The 21,097-nt window shown below is 45.8% G+C and overlaps 2 protein-coding genes across 17 annotated transcripts in view; one reads left to right on the top strand and one right to left on the bottom strand.

Annotated features, from left to right (window-relative positions):
• LOC131919691 (disks large homolog 5-like) overlaps window positions 1-21,097 on the bottom strand; it is a 142,993-nt gene that overhangs the window by 21,048 nt on the left and 100,848 nt on the right. Inside the window, exons 5-8 of one of the 16 annotated variants that reach the window (XR_009381364.1) lie at window positions 4,406-4,521; window positions 3,369-3,457; window positions 2,897-3,208; window positions 2,429-2,736 (exon numbers count right to left, since the gene is read on the bottom strand). The exons of 8 other annotated variants lie outside the window; for them this stretch is intronic. Coding sequence is in view for 3 of the 8 variants with exons in the window: in XM_059274086.1 (XP_059130069.1) it covers window positions 3,382-3,457; window positions 4,406-4,521 (192 nt within the window). In the remaining 5 variants the exon portion in view is untranslated. Of the gene's footprint in view, window positions 1-2,428; window positions 3,212-3,368; window positions 3,458-3,895; window positions 4,522-7,978; window positions 9,250-21,097 lie in introns of those variants that run through there. 7 more of the 16 variants (XR_009381367.1, XM_059274086.1, XM_059274085.1 and 4 more) reach the window with 7 other exon arrangements.
• LOC131919690 (disks large homolog 5-like) overlaps window positions 8,133-21,097 on the top strand; it is a 46,226-nt gene continuing 33,261 nt past the window's right edge. The window contains exons 1-2 of the mRNA XM_059274079.1: window positions 8,133-8,295; window positions 18,339-18,443. The gene's annotated coding sequence lies outside the window, so the exon portion shown is untranslated. The remainder of the gene's footprint in view (window positions 8,296-18,338; window positions 18,444-21,097) is intronic.

Consider the following 21,097-nt stretch of genomic DNA (forward strand, 5'->3'; position numbering starts at 1 on the left):
TTCCATCACATCTGAGCTCTTTCCTAAGCAAAATAAAATTTAAAGGAAAACTGAAAACCCAAATTTACAAACAAACAAAAGTCTTGGCAGGAAAGTTTTAGTGTGGCCCACTGAGTCACACATTATACCCTTTAGTCCATACATCTTTTCTTGTAAGTGTTCCTGGCCTCTCTGGCTTCTCTACACTATAGATAATGGACCTTCACTTGTACTCTTCTTGGATATCCTATTGATGCCTTGTGTCATAGAGATCCTGCAGCTTTAGATCTTCAGAACTGGGCCATTTACATGCTCCAGGATTCCATGTATAAAGACGATGTTAGGGTTGCATAATTCATAGCCATGGTTCTGGGTTGGGGACACCTGGGATGGTCAGGCTGCCAGCTTTCCTTCATCATCTCCACCCTGGCAAGCTCTCCAGCACTGCCCCACCAAGGTCATCCCATGCAATGGGCAGAATGGAGAGAGGCCCATTGTCCTGTTCTCATGCATTCAAATCTGACTCACCCACACTCAGAGTAAAAGGACAGCTCTAGTGTTTTGCTGAGGTGATATACCAGGCCCAAAAACCCAGTTACTACAATTGTCAAGAGGCTGACCCAGCTCTTCTGTTCTCATGCCCAAAGTCCCACTCTCCCACCAGCTGCAGGTGGCATTTGCTCAGGTGAGGCAGGGATCATTCCCTTAACCTGGCCCACACAAGGCAGAAGTGGGTAGACTCAGTTCTTAAGCTCTCACAGCCTCAGGGCCAGCTCACTGACACCACAACCAACAGGGTCAGCTCTACTGTGCTGCTCAGTCCAGGTGCAGAACCCACTCTCCCCAGTACTGCAGTGGGTGAGGGGCAAGTTCAGATCTCACTAGTGCTAAGGCCAGTGAAGTACAGGGTTAACTCTTTGAGTTTCTATCCTGTCTTCAGTAGTAAAAGGAGCCACTGACATCAACATAGACCAAGTCTGTTAGTCCAGACATGACTTTTGACAGCAGCCTAGGCCTAGAGGACACCAGGGTCCCTGGTGGCAACACAGGCCACTCAGACCTGTATGGCTCCTACAGGAACACACAACTTAGACACTATCATGTGTCTGTCCTAGGTGACAGCCCAGACCTCTACCTACCTCTGTGTGACCCTTGGTGGCCATACAGGCCATGGATATGAACAATGATCCTGGTTGTGTTTGCAGCATGGACCTAGGCATGTTCCAAAGTTGTAGCCCAGGCCTGGATATCACCATGGCTCTGGTTGGCCTTGAAGGTCACACAGATTGGCAAGGACCCACCAGCACCATGTCCCATGGTGGTAGCCCAAATTCCAAGCATCTTTGATGACAACAGATGTCTGAGATATCAACAGAGACCCTGGCTGCAGCGGGGCCATAGACCCAGATATGACCCTCAGTAATAGCTCCAGCCCTAATGTCATTATACTCCTAGGGGGCAGCATGGTCACAGGTGGTGTCCAAGACTACAGGTGGCTGCCAGGCCCTCACTGGTAGAGGATGCATGGGTATCAACACAGACTCCCACAGCTGTGTCAGGGCCATGGAGAGAACATGGCCCTTGGCAGCAGACCAGGAAGGGACATCATCATGGCTCCAGGTGGCAAGCAGGCCATGGATTTCTCTCATACTCCTTTAGTAAATGTTCTCATTTCCTGAGAGGCTTTACAGCAATACAGTTGTACTTCTCATGAATGTGGTGCACATGATCACATCATGAAGTGGGTATACAGAATGCTATAGTTAGAGATAGCTAAATATATGACCCACAAGGATACAGTATGGATACTTTTTCCATCATGCAATGAGAATCCACAGAGTTGAAAACACCATCCACATCCAAAGCCCTGTGTAGCCCTGGCTGCCTGAGAACCCACTCTGTAGCCCAAGCTGGGCACACAAGAGTTCTGGTGTTACAAGAGGTTCTGGGGTACTGGAGTGAGACAATACACCTGACCAAAGAAATAGGTTCTAAGACAGAAAAGTTCAAAAACACTTTAGTATTAATAAAATACAGTAATATTACTCAATAGGGGCTTAAAGGGAGCAGTCAATATAAACAGTGAACAGCCTTAGCAAAATACCCAAATAACAACAAGAACAAAATAAAGAACAAATAAATAGCAAAATCTCAATCTATAACAAAGAAAACAAACAAACAAAAAACCCAAAGCAAACAAAAACCAAACTAAGGCCAGCAGCATTCTCTGCTGCACAGTTAGCAGCACAGACCTACAGCCTGTGGCTGGCCTTGGAAACATGGTAAGAAGGCAGTCAGTGATTGTAAAAAGCCTTTTCAAAACTAGTATAGTCATGCCTCCTTCAGGCTTTGTAGGCCAAGCCTTCACCGAGACTAAGGATGAGACATTTTCTAGAGCGTTCTTTGTGCCCCTCTGGGAAGCTTTTGATAAATTATCACACACTGCTGATCCTGTAATGTCTTGGTCACTATTTGATTCTTTCAGCATACAGACTCTTGTGTGCTTACTAGAGACTCCACAAATATGTGGGCAGCATCTGAGTACCAAGAAACATCAAAGATGACTCAGATGTCTTCTATAAATCCTTTCTCAGGAACAGTCACTTCAGTTCAAGCTGAGAAATGGAGAAATACCCACTGATTTTAAATATGTAGGAAAAAATGTCTAACCCGGGGAATGATGGACTGTGGAGATCTCTGTGGTGCATTATCCTCAGCAACACTTGTGCAGGACATGGAGTCAGCTTCAGCACTGGCCTGGAGAATGAAAAATGATGTTTTTTTGGAGTAGTCTGTCAGGAACAGCTTGACATCAACAGTCTTCCATGACAGATTTCCCTCCACCTAGGGAGGGCTAAGGACTCAGTCAGCTTGCCAAAGCCATCGACATTAAACTGTCAGAAAATGTCTTGCTCACCAACATCTCTACCCTCCATGTTGTTGTAGCCCTCACAGGGGCCACTTGCTGTTGAATGTCAGGGTTCCCAGTAATTCTTGTCTCAGGTTTTTCAGTCTTGAGTTCATTTGTGATGTTTTCTTTTCTTCAGGAATCCTGAGTCAACAGACCTATTGACGGGGGCTGGATCACCTGGAGGTCATGTGGTATTTGCCTCACTGGTGAGATCACAACTATACGGGATGTCTTCTGAGCAGACCTCGATCTGAGGTGGAGAGCTTCATGGGTTCAAGGCATCTTTGGCTTCTTTGTCCTCCTCAGTTCTCTCAAGATCTGCTATGTGAGAAGGAAAGGCAATCAGAACCAGAAGCAGCCTGACTGTGCCACAGGCTAAAAAAAATCAGGGCCTATTCACACTGAAATCCAAAGACAAGATCCCCCAGTTCCCCACCAACACCATGTTTGCTGGGGATGGGATGCAAGGGTGGCTCACTTGTCTGGGACACTTATTGCTCCTGCTGCAGCAGCTCTGTCTGCAGGAGGCTCTCATCCTGTTCAAACTCAGACTGGAGATTTTCTGACCTAGATGAGGAAGGCAGTTAGGGAACAGGCCTGGTGGGGACCTGCCATGTCAGCTGTTGAGCCTGAACCAGCTCTAGTCAGCTGGACAGTCCAGCATGACCTTTCCGCTGAGGTCATTCCCGGCATTCCCCAAGGGAGAAGGGTCAGAGTACAACTGAGCCTGCATTTTATTCTCAGCTTTTAAAATCTACTAGAAGATGAATTGAGAACTACACTGTGCTGGGCAAGGAAGTGGATACATTTCTCCAGTTGTCTAGATACATTATTTGGAAAAATAACAGTGTACCAATGTTTGAGTTACAGTTCAGGTCAGATAGGCATGTCCTTGATTAGATACCAGGTGAATGTGAGCAACATGGGAAACTGAATATAGACCCTCTAGGGGATCCTACAAAAGAAAAGCAGTGAAGGGTCTGATTATTCCTTCAGTATACAAACCTGCATAGGTTCAACTCCTCAACCCCTAAATCTTCTTATAACAGTAAAATTTTTTCACAGGAAACAGATGCACACTGCAGAGAACCTGTAATCTGCAGGAGTGTGCTGCATGCAGATCTGTGCAAAGGTAGGAACTTCTCTCTAAAGGTGATGTTCTGGAAGGAAAGTAAAGTGGCAGGAGCACACACGGTCCTCCACCACTAACCCTCCTCCTGCTAGGTTGAGGACTGCCATAAGGAGATTTGTGGGGAGACACAGGGGACAAGGTACTGAGAAGATTCCAGAGAGCCCAGAAAGGAATAAGGGATACACACTCCCCAGAAACACTACGGATCAAACATAGTGTTTCCTGGAGAAGTTCTTGATGACCGGACCAGTACAATATCCTGAGATGTTCTTTCCCTGGCTCTGGCTGGGAGCTATTCAGATGGTAGGAATCCCAAAAGGACAGAGATCCAGATACAGGTGATCTACATGGTTCTAACCACTCCTCCAAGCCTGGGCTCCTACCTCATCTCAGTGACACTGAAGTGATGTTGTAGCTTTTCTGCCAAGTCCCTTTGCTGTGTGACCAGCTCCTTCTGCTTCAGCAGGTCCTTCAGTATTTCATCCAGACTCTCTTGCTCCTGTTCATTAGAAGACTGTGTTCTCAGTGGTGGCTTGCTCACCATATGCACACAAACTCATGAACACACACAAGTACATGTGTGCACACATACAAGCACACTCTAATGCAGTAACATGTTTAATTTCCCAGCTAATGTTAATATAAGGAGCAATCACCAGGGATACTGTTGAGAAGAAGATTTACTTTTGTAGGATGAGAGAAGAATACAGTGGCCATGAGAAACAGGCAGCTCAATCATTGAAGTGCCTCTCCTGTGAAACTAATGCACAGACACGTGGACCTCTGGGGTACTGGTTGGTTAGCCAACCCTGCTTAGGAAGTTCCCCAGGCTGTGCAATATAAGAATGTTCCCCAGCACAGGACAACTGGAGCAGCTCACTGGTCTTATTCACTAATTCCCAGTTGGCCCCAAGGTGAGCAACTTCCTCCAAAAGGAACACCCTTTACCACAGGCTGCCTCACGTCAGAGAAAACTAGAAAACCCAGAAGCCCAGGAATCTAGAGAATTTCCACAACAGAGAGTCAAAATCAACAATTCCTACCTGTAAGGTGATTGTGTCAAGGATTTCTTTGAGCAACAAATGGCTGAGTATATCAGGGCCAAATGATTACAAGTATTATTTCATGCTGAACGATTCATGGAAGGGCTCAATCACATTGTACTTTTTCACTCAGTGAATGTAGACATCTAGATAGTTTCTACTTTGAGGCTACTCTTAGGAATGCTGCTACAGCACTAATGTCCCCTAGCTTCTCCTTGGACACCTACTTCATGTTCTGGAATCACTGGTTCACCTGTGAACTACAGTTTAACATTCTGAAGAAGAGTGTGTGGCTTCTCACTGTGCTATATCATGTTATACCACCAGTAATGGCTGAGAGTCCTCACTGCTCCCAACCCTCCATGAGGCTGATTATAACTCAGAATGAAGAAATTTCAAAAAAAGCAGTTACTGAGTGCTACAGCATGTGATGAGTGCTTTAGACCATCATGAGCCTAGGGTGTGCACTGAGACAGCCCCATTCTCATACCACAGCCCGGCTAGGTAATTTCTGATGAACTTAGTTGCAGCTAGAACCACATCGTAAGTCAGAATCCCTCAACAAATAAAATCCAGTCTTACCTTCAAGGAAAATGATAACTGAGAAAAGTTAGGCAAAGGTGGAAAGAAAGTGGTAGCAGGCAATGAGGATGAGGACAAGACAGGGCACCAGAAGACACAGTGAGCCAATGACCATTGAGTGTGCAGTCACCATTCACGTAGAGCAGAGAAGGGACACAAATCTTCAGTCAGCCTACCTTGCCTCTCAGACACCTTGATTTGCCACAGTGGTCTCCTCATCTTCCTGTACCATATTTCTTTGGTATGCTCCCAAGACTTTTCTTGTAATAAATATTATTCCCTCTATAATTACCTCAAAAGCATTGACTTAGAGTAGTTTTTCTGTCCCTTTGTTCTAGTGAGCAAGGTGGACATGTGGAAAGATGGGCAGCAGCATACAATATTAGAAGGATACAAAGTGAGTGTGCACAGTACTTTTTCAACAAAGTTGGACTCCATCATCATTAAAGATGTTTCACATACAAAAAAGTGAACATATTGATGCATCCAAACACATACTTGCACATATAAGCATCCATACACACAGACATACACACACAAGCACTTAAACCTATACATACAGGAACCATAGACACACACAACGAGACATGAGCACATACACACACACACAAAGTGACACTATCATGCACACAAGAGGTGGCAGACACACACAGAGACACATAAAAACACAAATATAGGTCCACACACACAGAGATGTACAGAAATGCATCACACAGCACACACCCAGCACACACACACACACACACACACACACACACACACAAAGTGACACTATCATGCACACAAGAGGCAGTAGACACAAACAGAGACATACAAAAACACACGAAAGTCCACACACACAAACAGAGACACACAAAAACACACATATAGGTCCACACACACAGAGATGTACAGAAATGCATCACACACAAACACACACACACACACACACACACACACACACACACACACACACACACACACACTTCTGACCCCAGAATGGCCAGGTAGAAAAGGCTGCCTTTCAGAGCTGGGGAGTGGGTCCATGCTGCTGTCTACAAGACTCTTAGACTCAGCCAGGCTCTGCTACCCTGGTCTGCACTTACTTTTACTTTCATGAGCTTTATCTATCCCAAGACTCACTGATCCCACGGGTTCCAAGTTGATCCATCACAGTCTCTCTATTAAACCTACCCTGGCTCCTCCACAGAAGACCCTGCCTAGCTCAAGAGAAAGAAAGTGACCCATGGTCAAAACCCAGGAAGTTTATAACAGGTTGTAGTGCATGTGATATGAAAACAGCCCCAATGTCAGTCAGAAGGAGGCCAGTGAAGTGACCTACACTGCTTTTCAGGAATGCAGCACTCTACACAGCTATGAGAGGGAATTTGTTCTAAGATACAGTCATGCACATGATGTAGTCAGAAACACAATGTCAACAGGAAGATGCACTGTGGGATTCCCTGTTGTGAAGTCAATGAGACAAACCAGACATTTCCTGTGGTTTTAAGCTCTGTGCCTACTGTTTATTTTTAAAACATCTGTATTGTTTGACTTTTGTTATTTATTAGAAAATACATTAACATCAAAACAATAAAAGTAAATGAAGAAAGAGAAAGCTATCACATCCTTCCTCTTTCTGAGCAATTGAAACTTGTAGGAATTGGATGAGAATAAACAAGACAGAAGGTCTACCTTGGAGGACAGGAGATCCAAAGAGTGCTGGACAGCCAGATTAGCCCAAAGAGAAAATTTCAGGTTCAGAGAAAGGCCTGAGCTCCAGGGAATAAGAGAGTGAGCAATGGATGACAACATGGGATTTCACTATGTAGCCTCTGAACACACCCACCAACGTACACATTTACACATATCTGCATAGATCACACATAGACCACAGAAATCAGAAGTGAGCAGGAAACAATGAACAGGACATCATGCTGAATAAACAGTTGAATTTAGACTATGCACATCAGGTGTTTCAATTGAGACCCACAATACTGCAGTCCATCCCTTGAGGCCTAAAACTTCCTAGGGCAGCACACAGCTTATTTAGACTAAGTTGAGGGGATTGGGGAAAATGGTCTCTTGAAGCTTCAAATCTGTCACCCCAACCCTCACCCTGTCAAAGTCCTCCCACATGTATGGTCATTCAGGCAGCTCTGGACTGGAAACTCCAGGATGCTCCCAGAGAACTGTCCAGCACCATGCCCAGCAAAAGGACTGACAAGGTGGTACTAAGACATCTGTCACTATGAAACAAGAGCTTGGCAAAAGGAAGAGAACACATTGGGATGCAGGAAGAAAGGAGAAGACCACATGCCACCCAAAACGTTGACAATGAGAACCACTCACTTGGCACTGGCACTGGGCTCTAGTCCTTGAAGGCTGCTTCCTCCCTGTGATCTCACATGACCTTTGCAAAGCACATATGCCACAGGCCACTGACATCATCAATGAAAGCTTTGTGATGTTCCCTATGTACCTCCCTGCATAGCAGCCATCTGATCATAATGACATGTAGGTGTGTAATATGTGACTGACCCATCTCTCTCAATGTACTGCAGCTTCTGGCAGAGCAGAAGGGTTTGCTTGCCAATTATCCAGTTTCTTGCAAGAGGCTAACTCTCCAGAAAGACCTGGAAATGATCACAGAAATCAACACTTGGATGGTATGTAGATGGGAGTCTGGATGGATGGGTGGATGGTATATCGGTGTCTCTATGTTTATGGTTGGAAGGTGGGCACCTGCCCCTGCTGCCTCAGCCTACCTGTTGGACAGGGGTCACAGATCATCTCATGAGCCTCCTTCAAGAGCCTCTTCAGCTCCTCACAGGACTCTTGCAGTTCAATCTGCTCCTTCCACAGCAGTCTGTTCTTCAGTCTCAACACATGTACATTCTTCTTTAGCTGAGTCCAGTCTCTGAGGACCTGGCCATGGAGGTAACTGTACAACCGCCAAAATATGGTGAGCCCCAGAGAACCTTCATTTGCCATTCCTACCCCCAAATACCACCAACTGTGAAAAGTCACAGACCCCCAGACAGCCCAAGAATGGAGCTCTTAATTGCCAAGTCAGCATCACTCAGAGGCAGGCCAAATCCAGAGAATAACCAAATTCCAGAGAGATTCAAACTACTTCTGAAAACCCTGATGCCAAAAGGGATCCTGTGCCTCTGAGAACAAGGTGCAGCCCACAACTGTGCTTAACTGATCATGATATTGGGGAAAAAGCAGCAGGTAGAGGGAAAACACTCTCAGAAGGAGGGAAGAAGTCCCAACAGGAATAAATTCAGCCTACAGGTCCCATGAAAACCAGGTCTGTGAAGCCCCTGCCAGTGCCCAGAGAACCTGGGCTGCCAGACATGCCCTTCATGGTGCAAACCATTTTTCTGTATAAGGCTCCCAAGGCTGGCAGGACAATGATGGTAGGGCCTCAGTGTTTTTCCACACTTAGCAAAACTGAGTCCAAGAGGCACAAGTCCAAGGGCCACAAGGCAGGCTGCTTGCTAAGAGGCAGACAGGCTGGAACCAGAGCCCTCACTTTGGGTCAAGGACAAAGAAGGGCAGAGACAGTTCCTCTCAAGATAAATCAGGCAGTTACCTGAAGGATTCAGTCTCCTCAATCAGCCAGCCCCGTGCACTTGTCCAAGGCATCAATGATCTCTATGGGCAATTTCTGCAGGTCAGACATCACCTGCTTATGCTCCATTTTGAGCATCTCAAGCTCAAAATTCAGCCTGTGGTAGGGCATGGCCCAAGGAGAAAAGAACCTCATGAACACAGGCCACAAGGATTACATGAATAAGGGTAAGTCATGGACTACCCCAGCCCAATGGATGCCACAGCCTGGCACTTACACATTGGGACCTCCTGTTGCTTACTAAATTTCCCATCCTGTCCCCGAGCCAGAAGATGCAGCTGGTCCAAAGAGGGGTGCCAGGGATACAAGAGCTCCCTCAGTGGGCCTAGAGTTATAGATTAGCTCTCTAAGAACTTCCCAGGAGTCTGTGCCACATATCTGGGCCCAACAGAAACCTATAATGACATTTCTCCTGTCTTCACAACAGGGATTCACATATTTGGTGTCTATTGCTGCACAGAGGACCAGAGCACACAATGAGAATTTGCAGGGAGGAGTCCCAGTTTCAGGATGGCTTTATAAACTCCACTGGGAATTCCAATGTTCCACCAAGATGAGCACAGTACCCAAGAAGCCTGCTGCTCAAAGTGGGCTTCCCTGGCCTCAGCAGTGCCATCTGCTGGAAACTGTAAAATTCTCAGACCATGCCACAACAGAGCCTGGACACTCAGGAGCACATAGACCCACACAGACACAGACACACTCACACACACACACACACACACACACACACACACACACACACCACATACAATCAAGATCCCCAATAAATATAGGGAGGTGTCACTATTTCAGAGTATAAGGCAGAAGACCAGAAAGAAGCAGTGAGGAGCTCCAGGCCTTCCTGCTACAAACTGAGATGGATGAATGGGACAAGGCCCCTCGCCCCAGCTGCTGCTGGGAGCTTTCAGACACAAACATCCACTGGTCAAGTACAAAGACTCACAACAAACTAAGAAGACCTAGCATCTCCCACAAGCCAACATTTGTCAAGATATCTTGAAATGCATGTTGAGAGCTCACGCACTACTGTCCCTATCCCCAGACTATGATTCAGGCCACAGGCTCTGCTTTTCATTTGGAGGAAGCAGAACAGCCTGTGTCCCCATCTCACTCCTACCCAGGGTCCAAGTTCTGCATCTTGAATGCACTCAGAAAGTTTAGTTTAGGCACCAGGACACCCTGGATGTACAGTCTCCTGTTCCTCAGGAAACCTGGGCTTGATACTGTGGTATCAAGATGGTCAGCAGAGAACTGGGCATAATGACTACCTGTTGTTCAAATCCTTGTTGGTGTAATTGGCTAGGATTCCAGGCAGCTCATTTTTCTCGCTTGTCATATTATGTAGCCGGCTTGTGAGTTTCTCTGTTTTTTTCATCTGCTGCTCCAGCTCAGTGGAGGTGGAAATTTAGGAGGGTGCCTCCTCTGTAGTCCCTGCAGGTAGATAAAGAAAAGTGAACTTGTATACTTGAATGGCTTAAGGTTAATAGAGTCCATGATGAGTCCCAAGAAGCCCGAGGAAGAGGAAATGCTAAGGACCCAGTGAAACTCTCAAAGAGCAGGGCAGCTATCCTCAAACTGGTACCCATGATCTATGTCTCTGTCCTCAACCAGCAAGGCTAGGCTTGTGCCTCACTCCCTGGTGCAGTCCCCTGGCCCTGGAAGACATAATGTATCCCAGCCATGTAGATTTGTAGGACAGTGTCAGCTCATATCTGATGTGATGCAGGTAAGTCTTGACGTCCCTAAAGCTTAGCAGCACCAAGTCCGGATCACACGTGCCCAGGACCAAAGCATCCGAATGTCTGAGGCCCTGGTAGATGGCCAGGGGAATTTCCCTCCCTTTTTATTAGCATCAGATTCCCATGGAAACTGTAGGAATCCACTAGGATAAAGTGAAGCAATACCCTACCCAGAGAGGGACAGCTCATTAGTCAATCAGTTCCTTCTGTCACTCTTTGCCAGTCTGAATGAAATGAAGGAGTTCCCAGAAAAGCAGCTGCAGCCTGAATAATTTATGGCTCTCTTAATCTGACCATAAAAGACTCTTGACTCTGGGTCTGCTCTTAAGCCCAGAGAAATAGGATAGGCCCATTGCTTCCCAGAAGCTCACAGATGCTGAGCCCCAGCTCAAGTTCACCTCCTCCAGGAAGCTCGCTATCCCCTGCTCAGGATTCATTTTCTTCACCAGAACCATTTATTTCTCCAGGTTTGACACTAAGACCAAAGGCAAGCTTCCTTTGCCTCTCTCTGGTCACTCCATGTTCTCTATTCTCTCTCCCAAGCAGCCATCTCAGCCTTACACACATGTCTATGGACACTGAACAAGTACCCTACAGGCATTTGGTGTTGCCACAACACTGGTAACATCACAGAGAATACCAAGGGCTCTCCAGGATACAACAGAATTTCCAGAGAAGGGACTACCAGGGCCATCTCCATGAGGCCTCATCTATCAACTAACCAGCTCTTCTGCAATGCACAAAAAGCCATGTTGCCCTTCTCAGGAGCCTTTCCAGAAACATAAGGAAAGTACTTCAGTACATTGTCTTTACAAAGCCACAGATCTCTTCTCTCTGCTTCATTTGAATATTTTTACTATTCATATATTCATGTATGGGAAGTTGAAGTCTCTATTCCAAACACATCCGATGAAATGGCTCATCAATTCTTCAGATCTCTAACCAATAACATGAGAAATAAAGGTTGCTAGGGTATTAGGTCGGGATGGTGGAGAAGAAAATCGGTCCCCTGATATGAACAAGCAAATTGTGGAGAATCCCCAAGGCTGTTATAGTATGTGGGTATGTTGAAGGTTGTGGGTGTCTTGTCTGAACAAAGGAAAGCCCCATAGTTAATGAGGAAAATTACCCCAAATCTTCAGCAGAATACATTCCAGCCCTCATGATGTGAGCAAATGTGTGATCAACTAGTGACATGTCAGGCTGGAGATGATAAGGACTGGGGCTCTCCAGGTGAGCCCTGAGACACAGGAGCAAACATTCCCACAAGTGTAAGGCTCCATTCCTGCCTGAGTGCTTGTGGAATTTGAAGAGAGACAAATGGCTAGTGAGAGGCTACACACAGACATGCAAAGGCATTTACAGAAAATCAAATGTGTTCTAGTCATGGGGATAGTATGTAGTGTGTCACTGCTGTGGTGTTTCACCTAGAGCTACACAAGAGCCAAATTCCTTGCCTGGAGCCTCCTGTGACAATGCACATGCCCTTAGGAAAGGTGACACAGCCAGCTTAAATTACAACATCCATCAGAGCATGAGAGAGGCAGGCAAAGGGCACAAGAGGACAGGTTATTAGGGGTCCTTCACCATAGACCTTTCCCACAGAAACACTTCACACTTTGGAATTTATTGACAGTCCTGAAATGAAGAACTAGCACCATGTTTGGTCTGGATTGAAAATTCACCAGCACCTGCCCTATACGCTACCTCATCTCAGTTAATCCTTACACACTGAAGGATGCTCAGAAAGTGACTGACAGGTGAGACTTTGCCCAGGCAGGTTCTGAAAGCCCAGACTTGAGTCTCCCCCTCTGTGGATGTTCGTTCTCCCATCTCTCTATAGAGGGGTGGATGTCTTAGAAGTCACCTGGTTTCCTCTGTCTCCCTAGACAATGTGACACAGTGGACAGCTTCTTAAGGCTTACTCACAGTTGCAGAGGATGCACATTGGCTGCAGAGCCCTCAGCCATGTGCTTTCAGAGCCTGGAGAAAATTGTTACTGTCCACAAGCACTCAGGCAGTATAGGGATGCCAAAGTCACTTGCTCTATGCTTCAGAGTCTCATGTTAATGGAGAAGCCATACAGGGGCAGAACATAGTCACTAGATTCACAAAGCCATTCTCACTGACATTCCAGGACATTCAGAGCTACCAGGAAGGGGACAGTCTCAGTCCAGGTCCACTGAATCTAACAGTTCTCAGGCTGAACTGATCTGTGTACCACCCACAACAGGGAACTCAAAACTTTAGGGATCCCTGCAAGACAGTAGCACTTGGTGGATCCTGCCCTGCTAGTGGTTATAATGTAAAGTATCAGAACCTATGGCTTTGCAAGGTTATTCCCCTTTCCGTATTATTACTGGCACACAATGAAAGGACACCAGTGAATGTGAAACACAGTCCTAGTACAGAAATCTCATTAGTTCCTCTGTGCCTCCTTTCCCACTCAGACTGAAAGCACAGGGTACCCAGCAAAGCAGTTTCAGCCTTTCAATTCCTGACTCTGCCAAACTAATCATCACGGATCCTTGATCTGGGTCTGCTCTTTAGGAACCCAGAGAATCAGGATAGGCCTATTGCTTCCCAGAAGCTCCCAGTTCCTGAGTCCTATCCCTGGAAGGCTCAAGCCTAAAAACATCCAGAAAACTCCCCAGCCCATTCCCAGAACTCACTGAGTCTTCCCCAGGACAACTTATTCCCCCATGTTTTCCAGGGAGATCTAGGACCAGCTTCCTTCTGCCTCACTCTGGTCTCTCCATGCTGTCCATTCCCTCTCCCAAATAGACCTCTGAGTCTGGATAACATGTCTAGAGGCCAAACTTTTGGTCAGTGAACCAATGTCCTAAAGAATGTTGGTGCTGCTTCAACACTAGTGACATCACTGGGGATTCCAAGAGCTGTCCAGGATACAACAGAATGCCCAGCAAAGGGTCTGCTGATGTCATGGGGCACAGTCTTTGCCTCCTTGCTAATTAGTTCTCCATGAACTGACCAGAAGCTGAGGTTTCCTTTCCAGTAGTCTCTTTTGTGACACAGGGGAAGTCATTCAGCACCTCCTCCTTCCAAAGCTAGAGATTTCTTCGGCTTCATTAGAATCTTTTCACTACTTTACCCAAGGATAGTTGAACACTCAGTTTATAAGCACTGCCTAAGAATGACTCTTCCCCTCCTTAACATCCATACCTAATAATATGAGAAATAAAGCATGTCAAGGAATTAGATCAGGATGATGTGAAAGAGGAGGGTTGAGTTCTTTGAAGTGAGCAGCACCTGAGGAATGCTAAGGTTAAGGGAAGATGGCCACTGAGAATTTGTAAGAGAGCTGAGACTGTTATGAGACCCTAACTGTTCTAGAATTTCCTCTCTACATGTCTGGTGTATTAGCCAGGGTTCTATAGAGAACAGAAGTTACAAAATGAATCTCTCTATGGAAAGGGTATTTGTTAGAATGGCTTATAAGCTGTGCTCTAGCTAATTCAACAATATCTGGCTAGAAATGGAAAGTCCAAGAATCCAGTAGATGCTCACTCCACTAGACTGGATGTCTCGGCTGGTCCAGTATATGCTGGAATCATAAAGAAGTGGGCTTTAATGTCAGTGAAGGAATGGATGTGCTAACAAGGAGAGAGCAAGCAGAGAAAGAGTAAGAGCTTCCTTCTTCCATGACTTCTATATGCTTCCAACAGAAGGAGTAGTCCCGATTACATCTGGATTAAAGATCTGAATTAAAGGTGTGACTTCCTACCTCAAAGGTTCAGACTAGAAGTAGATCTTCCTACTTCAAAATAAGCATAAATCTCCCACAGATGTGCCCTCCATTTTTGGTTGTTAGTTAATCCCAGATATAGTCACATTGACAGCCAAGAATAGTCATCACAGTCTTATTCCCCTGTTCACTAATATTCATGAGAAAAGGGCTCCCTTAGAGAGTGATAACAAGGAGTGAAGATAAATATAAATCATACCTAAATCACCTGTAGATCTCATGGTCGTGATGACTTTTTGTGGCCTCTTTTTGATCATGGGTGGCTAAAATAGGATGAAATACCATTCTTTGCTTTATTGGGTAGGAGGGGATTAGATAGATACCCAGACACAAAACAATGTGGTCTCTCTCTATGACTGAAGATTTGAAATTCAAATAATTATGTTATGTCTGGTAATAACTGTGGTGGAAAGGTTCTAAGAGATAGAAAATGGTTTCTCTTCAAAGAAAAGAGAAGAAAGCAAACACACTGTACTTGTCAGAAAGAGCCATGTGAATTTGGACTTGAACTCCTCCAGACCACATCTTGCTCACTCCATGCATTCTGAGAAAGAAAAACCTCCTATTTAAATTGGAAGACCCAGGAAAAATTTATGTGGGGTCTTCATTGTAAACAGCAGTCATAAACCTCCTGCTGCTTTAAAAGCAAAGTAGATTATTAAGATTTGAAGTTTCTCTGATGGTCAAAGAGGCAGGATTTGGAGACAGCAGCAATAGGAAACAAATCATACTCCAGAGTTAAATCATTGTACAGAGCTCAGGACTAACACTAGGATCATGAGTGTGGGCACTGCGGTGTATGCCACCAAGAATACTGGCATTAGACAATGTGCCTGGTGCTGCTTTAGAAGCTTTCAACATTCATGGCTCTGAAAATGGGACGCAGCCTTTCCCAAATCATCAAGCAGAATGGACTCCTCCATTTCTCTAGAACATAAGCTCTGGCATGCAGTTGATGATTCAGGCTTGTATATGGGACCTGGTCTCTGTAGTAAGGGGTAGGATTTCTGATAGGAACCTCTCCACAAAACACTGGAAGGATGGTCAAAGGTGCTGTCAGCCAACAGCTCCTCCCCATGCATGGCTAGGGGACTTCTGCTGGACTGAGATGCAGCTGGAAGCACACTGCAAGTCAGAATCTCTCAAGGACTAACATGCAGGCCAAGCTCCAAGGCCAAGGTTAACTGAGCCAAGGTTAGACAAAGGGGGAAAGCAAGTGGTAGCAGGCAATGTGGATGAGGACAAAACAGGATATAGAGAAGACACAGCAAGCCACCTGACCATTGAGTGTGCAGTCACCATTCACCCAGAGCAGACAAGGACACAAACCCTCAGCCAGGCTATCCTGCCTCTCAGACACCTTGATTTGCCACAGTGACCTCCTCCTAAACTTCATGTACCACATTCCTTTGGTTTGCTCCAAGGATTTCTGGGCAGATAAATATTTTTGTCTCTACAAATACCTGAAAACCATGAGGTACAGTAGTTTTTGTCCCTTTGTTCAAGTGAGCTAGGAGGACATGCGGAAAGATGGGCAGCAGCATACAGTATTTGATGGATGCCAAGTGAGGGGGCACAGTACTTTTTCAACAAAGTTGGTTCCATCATCATTAAAGATGAGGAAGTGAATATATAAATATGTAGAAATAAAAACAAATAAGAGTTTAAATTCCACAGTACAAACATACACCTGGACCTATAAGCACCTGTACTCACAAACACATACAAATAATTATCCCTATACATACAGGAAACGTGGACACACACACATATACATTCATCCACACATGGTCACATACACACACAAAGGATCACTACTGTGTAAGCAATAGACAGTATTCACACAAACACACATACAGAGGAGAAGTTCACACACACACATAGATACAGAGATGCACAGAAAAGCACAACACACACACACACACACACACACACACACACACGCACACGCACACACACACACCACACAAATACTTGCTGAACCAAGAATAGTCAATGAGAAAACTGCTGCACCTGTTCTGATGTAGGGTGAGGTAGTGGGTCCTCTGTGCTGTCTACAAGGCTCTTACACCCAGCAATGCACTGCTACCTCGGCTTGCACTTACTTTTCCTTGAATGAATTTTATCCCTCACAAAACTCACTGATGCCACAGGTTCCAAGTTGACCCGTCATAGTCTTTTCACTAAACTTATCCTGCTCCTCCACAGATGACCTTGATAGCCCAAGAAAATAAAGTGACCCACGGTCAACACCCAGGAAATTTTCAACAGATGACAGTGCATATGATATGAATTCAGCCCAGTGTCAGTCAGAAGGAGGCCAGTGAGATCACCTGCAGTGCTTTTCAGGAACACAGCACTCTGCACAACTATGAGAGGGAATCTGTTCTGAGACACAGCCATGCACATGATATACTCAGCAACACAATGTCAGCAAGGAGATGCACTGTGGGATTCCATGTTGTGAAGCCAATGAGACAAACCAGACATTTCCTGTGGTGTTAGCTCTGTGCACTGAAAGAAAAGAAGCCTACTGTTTATTTTTAAAATAGCTGTATTGTTTGATTTTTGTTATTTATTAGAGAACACATTAGCATGAAAACATCAAAGTAAACAGACAAAAGAGAAAGCAAATGTGTCCTTCCTCTTTCTGAGCAATTTAAATGTGTAACATTAGATTAGACAAAACAAGACAGAAGGTCTACCTTGGAGGACAGGAGATCCAAAGAGTGCTGGCCAGCCAGATTAGCCCAAAGAGAAAATTTCAGGGTCAGTGAAAGACCTGGGCTCAAGGGAATAAGGGAGTGAGCAACAGATGACAACATGGATTTCATTATGTAGCCTCAGAACACACACACCAAAGTACATATTTACACATGCCTGCATAGATCACACACAGACCACAAAAATCAGAGTGAGCAGAAAACAATAAAGAGGATATCATGCTGTATGAACAGTTGAATAAAATATGCACATCCAGTGTTTCAACTGACACCCACTAAATGGCTATCCAACCCTTGGGGACTAAAAATTCCTAGGAGAGCACACAAGTTATTCAGACTCTGTTGAGGTGATAGCAGAAAATGTACTCATATAGCCTCAAATCAGTCACCCTAACAATCAGCTTGTCAAAGTCCTTCCACATCTATGGGCATCCAGTCAGCTCCAGACTGGAAGCTCCAGGATGGGAGAACTGTCCAGCACCACGCACAGAAAAAAGACTGAAAAGGTGGTACTCAGGCTTCTGTCACTATGAACCAAGAGCTTGAAAGAGGAAGAGAGCACACTGGGATGCAGAAAAAAAGGAGAAGACCACATGCCACCCAAAATGTTGACAATGAGAACCACTCAGTTGGCACTGGGGCTGGACTCTAGGCCTTGAAGGCTGCTTCCTACCTGTGATCTCACAAGACCCCTGCAAGGGAAATGAGCCACAGGCCACTGACATCATCAATGAAAGCTTTGTGTTGTTCCCAAAGTACCTCCCTGCATAGCAGCCCTCTGATCATAATGACATGTAGGTGTGTGATATGTGGCTGACCCAGCTCTCTGAATGTACTGCAGCTTCTAGGAGAGCAGGAAGGTTTGCTTGACAATTATCCAGTTTCTTGCATGAGGCTACCTCTCCAGAAAGACTTGGGAATGATCACAGAAATCAACAATTAGATGGTATGTAGGTGGGAGTCTGGATGGATGGGTCGATGGTTATATGGGTGTCTCTATGTTTATGGTTGAACAGGTGGGCAGCCTGCCCCCACTGTCTCAGCCTACCTGCTGAGGGTCACAGATCATCTCATGAGCCTCCATCAGGAGCCTCTTCAGATCCTCACAGGACTCTTGCAGTTCAGTCTGCTCCTTTCACAGCAGTCTGTTCTTGAGTCTCAACACATGTACATTCTCCTTCCAATGAGTCCAATCTTGGAGGATCTGGCCATGGATTTAACTGAAAATCCACAAAAACATGGTGTGTCCCAGCCAGCCTCCGTTTGCCCTTCCTACGTCCAAGTACCACCAGTGCTGAAAAGTCCCAGATGCCCGGAGAGCCCGCAAAGGGAGCTCTCAGTAGCCAAGCCAGCATCACTTAGATGCAGGCCAAATCCAGAGAATAACCAAATTCCAGAAAGATTCAAACTACTTCTGAAAACCCTGATGTCAAAAGGTATCCTGTGCCTCTGAGAACAGCGTGCAGTCCACACCTGTTCTTAACTGTTCATGATATTGGGAAAGCAGCAGCAGGTAGAGGGAAAACACTCTCAAAAGGAGGGAAAAAGCCCCAACCAGAATCAGTTCTGTCTATGGCTGCCATGGAAAACAGCTCTGTGAAGCCCTGGTCAGAGCTCCAGAGGTCCTAGGATACCTGACACTCTTCATGGTACAAACCATTTTTCTATTAAGGGTCTCCCAAAAATGACAGGACATCTCTTGGAGGGACTCAGTGTCTTTTCACACTTAGCAAAACTGAGTTCAAGTGGCACAAGGCCAAGGACCACATGTCAGACTGCTTGTTAAGAGGCACACAGGCAAGAACCAGGGCCCTCACTTTGGGTGAAAGAGAAAGATGGTAGAATCAGTCCCTCCCAAGATAAACCCCGCACATACCTGTAGGATACATTCTCCTCAATCAGCTGTTTGACCTTGTTCACACTGTCACTGATCTCCATGGGCAATTTCTGCAAGTCCGACATCACATGCTTATGCTCCATTTTTAGCATCCCAAAAGAATTCAGCCTGTAGTAGGGCATGGCCCCTGGAGAAAAGAACCCCATGAACACAGGCCACAAGGATCATATGGAATCAGGCTATGTTCTGGACACCTCAGCCCCATGGATGCCACAGCCTGGCACTTATACACTGGGACCTCCAGGTGCTAAATAAACTTCCTATCATGTACTCAGGCCATAAGAAAAGGTTGTCCAAGGGAGTTATCCAGGACTGCACGAGCACCCTCAGTGAACTTGGAGCTATAGATTATCTACCTGAGAAGTTCCCAGGAGTCTGTGCCACATATCTGGTGCCACCAGAAACCTATAGTGACATTTTTCCTGTCTTTACCACAGGGATTCTCATATATGGCTGCCTATTGCTACACAGAGGACCAGAGCATACATTGAGTATTTCCAGGGAGAAGTCCCAACTTCAGGAAGGCTTTATAAACTCCACAAGGGATTCCAAAGTCCCACCAAAATGAGAACAGTGGCGAAGATGAAGCTCTCTGGTGTTATCACTGGCATCCCATGGAAAATGTGAAAATGGCAAATCCTCAGGCTGTGCCACAGAACCTAGACTCCAAGGAGTACACACACATACCCTCATGCCCTCTAAAACACACACATTAACACATACACACACACACACACACACACACACACACACACACACACACGCACACACACACCACATATACTCAGAATGCACATGTAATACAGAGAGTTTGCACTGTCTCAGAGTATAAGGAGGAGCCAAGAAAAGCTTCAGGCTATTACTTCCTACACAAACAAACACACCACATACAGTCAGGATGCCCATGACATGCAGGTAGATGGAACTGCTTCAAAGTATAAAGAGGAGGACAAGGGAGAACCACTGATAAACATCAGACCTTCTAGCCACAAACTGAGATGGTAGAATGGGACCAGGCCCCTCAGGCTCTGCCAGGAGCCTTCAGCACATAATCATCTGTTGGTCAACTACAAAGACTCACCACAAACTCACAGAACCTAGCATCTCCCACAAGCCAACACCTGCCAAGGCCTCTTGAAATGCATGTTGAGAACTCACACACTAATGTCCCTATCCTCAGAGTGTGATTCAGGCCACATGGTGTGCTATTCATTTGGATTAATCGAATAGCCTGTGTCTCCATCTCACACCTACCCAGGTTCTGTGCACTCAGGAAAATTAGTTTAGGCACCAGGACACCCTGGAGGTTCAGCCACCGGTTCCTCAGGAAAGCTTAGATACACACTGTGGGGTCAAGATGGTCAGCAGAGAAGTTCTCCTAATGACTACCTGTTCTGCAAATCCTTGTCGGTATAACTGGCCAGGAATCCACACAGTTCAATTTGCTCGTATGTTATACTCTGTAGCTGAAGGGTGAGTTTCTCTAACTTTGTCATCTGCTGCTCCTGCTCAGTGGAGGTGGAGGTTTGAGTTGGTGACTTCCCAGTAGTCCCTGCAGGAAGATAAAGCAAAGTGAACTTGTACATTTGAATGGCATAGGGGCAGGAGAATCCATGCTAGTCCCAAGAGGAAGCTCCAGGAAGAGGAAATGCTAGGGCCCCACTGAGAGCCCCAAAGAGTAGGGCAGCTATCCTCAAATTGGT

Source organism: Peromyscus eremicus, chromosome 9, assembly GCF_949786415.1.
Source record: "Peromyscus eremicus chromosome 9, PerEre_H2_v1, whole genome shotgun sequence".
Taxonomy (NCBI): Eukaryota; Metazoa; Chordata; class Mammalia; order Rodentia; family Cricetidae; genus Peromyscus; species Peromyscus eremicus.